Source organism: Morone saxatilis, unplaced genomic scaffold (assembly GCF_004916995.1).
Source record: "Morone saxatilis isolate NCDOM2014 unplaced genomic scaffold, NCSU_SB_2.0 Contig23, whole genome shotgun sequence".
NCBI lineage: Eukaryota > Metazoa > Chordata > Actinopteri > Moronidae > Morone > Morone saxatilis.
The window spans coordinates 245,555-252,302 of record NW_023339796.1 but is presented as its reverse complement, the minus strand read 5'-3'; the positions used below and the strand labels follow the sequence as shown (position 1 = coordinate 252,302).

Genomic DNA, 6,748 nt, shown 5'->3' with positions numbered 1-6,748 from the left:
GAGAGATATTTCTTGTCTCTCTCTCCTCTGGTGTCTTCTCTCTCTCTCTCTCTCTCTCTCTCCTCTCTCTCTCTCTGTCTCTTTCTCTCTCTCTCTGTCTCTCTCTCTGGGTCTCTGTCTCTCTTTGTCTCTCTCTCTCTCGTGTCTCTCCTCTGTCTGTCTGGCTCTGGTCTGTGTCTCTCTTCTCTTCTCTCTCTCTCTGTCTCTGTCTCTCTTTGTCTCTGTCTCTCTTTGTCTCTCTCTGTCTGTCTCTTTCTCTCTCTCTCTCTCTCTCGCTGTCAGGTGACGTACTCGGGCGGCAGTAAGTGTTTCAGCTGCACTTCAGCCTCAGAGAGAGACAAGTGGATGGAAAACCTGAGGAGGACGATTCAGCCCAACAAGGTGAGATCAGACAGGGGACGACTCGTGCCTTACCCATGGTGCATTGCAAAGGCAGTTGTTGGTATATTAGTAGAAACTATAATAAATGTAATCACTCTTCACCAGACTCCAGAGACAAAAACACTCATCCAACCTCTCAGATCATCGTAATAACATGTATCAAATAGCATCCATGTAGATTTTAATCCTGTGAAATGGTTTAAATGTTTGTCGCTGTTTCCAGGACAACTGTCGGCGGGCGGAGAACCTGCTGCGACTGTGGATCATCGAAGCCAAAGACCTGCCGCCTAAGAAGAAATATTTCTGCGAGCTGTGTCTGGATGACGTCCTGTACGCCCGGACCACCAGCAAGACTCGCCACGACAGCCTGTTCTGGGGCGAGCACTTCGACTTCTCCGGCCTGCCCGCCATGCACAGCATCACCGTGCACATCTACCGCGACGTGGACCGGAAGAAGAAGAAAGACAAGAACAACTACGTGGGCCTGGTCAACATCCCGGTGTCGGGCGTGACGGGGCGGCAGTTTGTGGAGAAGTGGTACCCGGTCAGCACGCCCACCACCAGCAAGTCCAAGGGAGGGGGGCCGTCGATCCGCATCAAGTCCCGCTTCCAGACCATCTCCATCCTGCCCATGGAGCAGTACAAGGAGTTCGCCGAGTTCGTCACCAACAACTACACCATGCTGTGCTCGGTGCTGGAGCCCGTCATCAGCGTCAAGAACAAGGAGGAGATGGCCTGCGCTCTGGTCCACATCCTGCAGAGCACCGGGAGGGCAAAGGTCAGAGCTCAGCAACCACAGTAACTTGTAATTGGTTAAAGTACCAATGCCATACACACACTGTCATAAACACATCCTTCCTCCTCTTCCTCTTCCCGTTCAGGACTTCCTGACAGACCTGGTGATGTCGGAGGTGGACCGCTGTGCCGACCACGACGTCCTGATCTTCAGGGAGAACACGCTGGCTACCAAAGCCATCGAGGAATATCTGAAACTGGTGGGACAGAAATATCTGCACGACGCCCTCGGTGAGTCTCAGGAAGGAACAGAACAAAGACCCACTCTGGTTCTGGGGCTCATTCTTCACAGCTCCTGTGCTAATAGGAGCGCCAACTACCTGATAGCAGCTAGTACAGTTAGCATATGCAGCAGCGTACTGTACACCGTACATTAACATCCATCCTGTAACTAAAGTTACTTTTGTTCACAAAAAAATCTGGATTTTCAAGTCAAATGTGAGCAGAAACCAAAAGCTTCTTTTATAAGTTATTTCAGATAATTTATCAATAAAGCTCAGCTGTAATTATCTTTACAAAGAAACATTTCAAAATACAGTTTGATCTGTAAATATGTTTAATGTGCAGATTAAAATACGCAAAGTCTTTATGGACTTCTGAATGCTAAAATTAGAGTACATTAGGTCTCATCTTCATCCTCCTCCTCCTCCTCTGAGTGATTGTGCTCAGTTCTCTCGTTCTCAAACATTTCAGAAATAAAAGGACTTGATTGTGACAGAACCAGAACTGTCACAGAACCCCTGAGACCTGCTGTCAGTACAGACCCATAAACACGAGCTTCACGCTATTATTAGCACAAAATAAAGACACAGTTCACAAACACTAATAATTTCCCCTCGTTAATGTATTTATAGCTTCAGGTCTGGAAATAGACTCAAACGTCCTGCCGTGTGTTTGGTAACGTGAATTAAAGGCTTTTATTTTGACAGCGAGCTGTGATTGAATGTATGAGCTCGTTGAAACTTCAGCTGCTCCAGAACAAGTTTCAGTGAGGGTTAACTCAGCGCCAACTTACTGTCCTCTTCCTTCACTCTCCTTTTGTATCAACCCACTGATAATATTACAGCTAATGAAAAACTACTTCTGAATATGTTTCCTGTTATAGTAAGTATAGATATTTATAACTACTATAGTTTCTATTTTAAATCTCTAATCCTCCATTACAGCCAATATTTCTGTTTTTTATTAAAATCAATGTTTGTCAGTTTAACATTGTCTCTCTGTCTGTCCGTCTGTCTATCTGTCCGTCTGTCTGTCTCTATCTATCTGTCTGTCTGTCTCCAGGTGAGTTCATTAAGGCTCTGTACGAGTCGGACGAGAACTGCGAGGTGGATCCCAGTCGATGCTCCGGCAGCGATCTGGCTGAACATCAGAGTAACCTGAAGATGTGCTGCGAGCTCGCTTTCTGCAAGATCATCAACTCCTACTGGTACTGAATAAAATCAGCTGAACACAAACTAAAACCTTTTAACAAGAATGTAAAGATATACCAATTGCCAATCAATGGGATAAAGAATTAATCGGGGCGCTCTTTTCAAACAGCAAAGGGCGCTCTCTATTGAGACTGTCAGTCTCTGTACGGAGGCACTAACAACAGGAAATATACATCGTTATCACTATCACTAACCTTATAAATAAAAAGAGATTCTACAAATTGATAAGGTAAATATTTTGAGTAGTTTATAATAAGTTTAGAATAAAGGAACCTTTGTATCGTTACATCCTGAAAGGTTTTAAATTAAATGTTTGTAAGGGTTTAAATAAATGGATCTGATTCATGTTTTATGTGTTCTCAGAGTTGAATGAAGTATTATTCGGTTCTCACTTTGTTTTAATCATATTTTTTTATTAGTTTGTAAAACACTTCTGTAAAAGCCAGAAACAGAAGGAGGAGAAGCCTGAATCAAAGACAGAAAAGCTTTACTCCAACAGAACGTGCATCGTTCTCTCCTTTCAGACCTACTGAAAGGCTTCAGCAGTCATTAAGTGATTCCTCTACAGCAGCAGAAACCCGATCCTTCCTCCCCGCAGTGCTCACTAACCTCCTTCCTGTCTCCTCAGTGTGTTTCCTCGGGAGCTGAAGGAAGTGTTTGCGTCTTGGAAGCAGCAGTGCGTCGCTCGCGGCCACCAGCAGGACATCAGCAAGCGTCTGATCAGCGCCTCACTCTTCCTGCGCTTCCTGTGCCCCGCTATCATGTCGCCATCGCTCTTTAACCTGATGCAGGAATATCCGGACGACCGGACGTCCCGGACGCTCACGCTCATCGCCAAAGTCATCCAGAACCTCGCCAACTTCACCAAGTGAGTGTCTGCAGGTCCATGCTGTGAAGGTCTGTGGGTCCATCAGGATCCATCATGGTCAACTATAATCCTGTTGCACAACCAGCAGCGGAGGTTTCGTTTCAACGTTAGGGGCACATATTAAATATAAAAACTTCTTGCATTATCTCAGCACCTCCAATGTGTGGTTGTAATGTGTTTATTTATCTGAAGGAAAACACAAAATTCATGGCAACTTTTCTCATTTATTGTCACTGATCCATTGCTGGTTCAGAACAGCCCGATTGCTTCGCCTCCTGAAAATGTGATTTTTCCGGCTTGTTGCAGAGATGTTCAGGACCAAATTTGGAAACAATTTCCAAAATCGCAGAATAAATTACAAAATTAAAAATGTAGGAAAATTGATCAAGGCGCTATTGAGCTTATATGAATACATTAGTTTCTGAGACTTAAGGTTCAAAGGTTACAGGTCAAAACATAAAGTTTGTTGTTAAAGCGCCACGTTCTGGACAGACTGCATCAAATTTGAGACTGCATTTCTTTGGGTCCTCAGCAATACTGTGACTAGAGACTGTTTTATTAAAACAATCGGTGGTTCTCTGATGCTCCCGCTCAGGTTTGTGAAGCTCAGTGTGGCCTCAGGAGGTTCCACAGGGGCCAATTCCTGGACCTATGTGTTTTATTTGTACAGACGTGGTTCCAACGTTATAAAGGAACACAGTTGAGAAACACAAGTGTATCATCAGCATAACGGATGATAAACTCCACTGAGTAACAGAGAAATATCTGACCATGTCTGCAGGTTTGGAAACAAAGAGGAGTACATGGCCTTCATGAACGACTTCCTGGAGCACGAGTGGGCGGGAATGATGCGCTTCCTGTCGGAGATCTCCAACCCAGAGACTCTGTCCAACACGCCGGGCTTCGAGGGCTACATCGACCTCGGCCGCGAGCTGTCCGTCCTGCACGCTCTGCTGTGGGAGGTCGTCTCTCAGCTCGACAAGGTGTGTGTGTGTGTGTTAAACCACCTTTAACTGTCAGCTGAAGAAGAATTTCCTGATATTCACTATAAACTAGTTGAACCAGTTTTTGTCCTCATTCTGATAAATCCTGCAACCAGCGTCTGGAAAAGGTCGGTTGTGATATCAAAATAAAACTGGAGAGCTGTTAGATCTGAAATAACGTTTATATTGATTAGTGTCCCGTTAACTTCCTGTCTGGTTACTGTCGGGATGAAATGTTGAGTGATTGATCAGTGATTGATCAGCGTGATTTGAATCCAGTGTGTGTGTGGTGTGTGTGTGTGTAAAACCTGTGGAATGGAGTAACATCAGGAAGGTCACTTCAGGTCCATTTTAACCCACATTAACGCTGCCCCGTGGGCTTCAACCTCAACCAGCATGGCCTGAACCCCCCATCTCCACCCTCCACCCTCCACCCGGCCTGGTGCTGTGCCCCTCCCACCTGTTCACCTGTTCCGGGGCTCCCGGCTCAGCATGGGCATCTGCCTGTGTTTGAATGTGGTTCTGGTTCGGTAGAAAGCCATGTCATAGTTGATTTTTCCGTTTCCTTAAGTGTCCCCCCCCTCAATGTTATTTTTTCCTCCCTCTCCTTCACCTTCCCTGTCTGGCGACTCTCTCTGTCTGCCATGTCGCTCTCCACCACCACCACACGCATCCTGGGTGCCCTTCCAATCACCACACACACACACAACACCACGGCCGCGCACGTACTGCGCGACCCCAAGGGTGAAAATTCTTCCTGCCAAGGCCACCGTAGGGCGAGCCTGGGCCCGCTGCCCGAGGATTCTGGAGACCTCTCCTCGCTGTCTGGCCGCTCCCCACGCCCCGTCCAGCAGCCACTGGCGGCGGTTTTCCAGGACCACAGCCTCCGCAACAAACCATCCAATGGCAAGCTGGGCCTGGTCGTCCAGGGGTTACAGCCGGGATCTTTGAGGGACCCCGCGACAAGGTAATCAGCTGATCATTCAAAGATCAATACGGTCCGAAATAATTCACATATTTTAATATCATCACCTAATACGACCACGTTAAGGATATGTTAAATGTGATATTTCCTTAAAGGGAAGTTTGGGTGCAGGGCAGCTCTCTTTCTTCTTAGTTGGATTCAAAACTGCTGGATATGGACGTCCATTTTGTTAACGTTTAGTCTCCCACTACAGAAAACACTAAGCTAACTGATAAAGGCTGATCAGGTTTGATTGATTGGCTTTAATATGAGAAGTCCAATTGAAATTAGCTGATCAGGCTTGCATCAGGTTGATTTGTGGCTTTAAATGATGGGAGTATTGATTCCTGATCAGGGATCATTATCAGATAACCCGTACTCCCGGTTTCTAACAGCAGTCCTGGCATCTGTCGAAATGGCGGTTTAACTCCCTGTCCCACTTTCTGCAAAGGCCCGTAGCCGAAGGGTCCGCAGCCATGCCAGTCTCCAGTTCAGCCCGCAGGGTTAGTTTCGAGGTCCAGCGCGCTGGCTGGCACAGGCAAGCACTCACAACCACACCAGCTTCTCCGGACCCGAGGAGCGAGACGGCGGTGGCCTCCCCCAAATGGCCGCAGCATCTCCCTCTGGTGGGAACTGCAAGGAACGCCCAGAGCCTGGCCACCCGGCAGCCGTGGGGACCGCCGGCCGCAACCACGAGGCCGCCCCGCTCAGCAGGGTTGGGGCTCGGCAGCCTCCAATCCGGGAACACACACCCCGCCCTCGCTCCCAACTACCCCCCACTCCAACCCTCTACGCCAGCCGGTGCCACCAGCCCAAAAGCCGCGGCCAGAAGGCCGAAGAGCCGCACCCGCAGGGTGAGGCCGGCCCGGCTGCACCCGTCTGCTCAGCCAGCAAGGCGCAGCCTGCACGTGTCCTTCCAGAACCGTGTAACCAACCTGAGGGTAACCGGCCCACACTGTCGCCACGATCCGCCCCACATTCGCTGGCGGCACGGACTCAGCTCGAGAACCCTTGAAGCACGGAGAAAGCTCGCACACAGCCCACCAGCAACCTCCGACCGACTTCGGCAGCCAGGTGGGGTCAGGTGCGTGGGGCGTCCAACCAGCAAGCCTGGGGACGAGTCGGGCCCAGCAAGGGCCCGGAGCCAGCCAGGCCGAGGAGTGCTCCACGCCGCGCACCGACACGCGCCCGACTCCGCCGGGCCACTGCCTACGGCGGGTCGCCATTTCCCCGTCAGAGCACGACGGCGGGCCACCGCCACCCATCCGTTAAGGATGGAGCAAGCCAGAGCCAGGGGGAGGGGGCGCAGGACGCACGCTTCTTC

General features: G+C 49.2%; 1 protein-coding gene across 1 annotated transcript; it reads left to right on the top strand.

Moving 5' to 3' along the window:
- The first annotated feature begins 272 nt into the window (after positions 1-272).
- Positions 273-6,696, top strand: rasal2 (RAS protein activator like 2). The gene is made up of 9 exons (XM_035670297.1): positions 273-381; positions 605-1,159; positions 1,263-1,407; positions 2,461-2,605; positions 3,238-3,477; positions 4,259-4,460; positions 5,204-5,427; positions 5,876-6,365; positions 6,442-6,696. Exons 1-9 carry the CDS (start codon positions 346-348, stop codon positions 6,694-6,696), a joined length of 2,292 nt encoding a protein of 763 aa, XP_035526190.1. The 5' UTR covers positions 273-345.
- Positions 6,697-6,748: the final 52 nt, after the last annotated feature.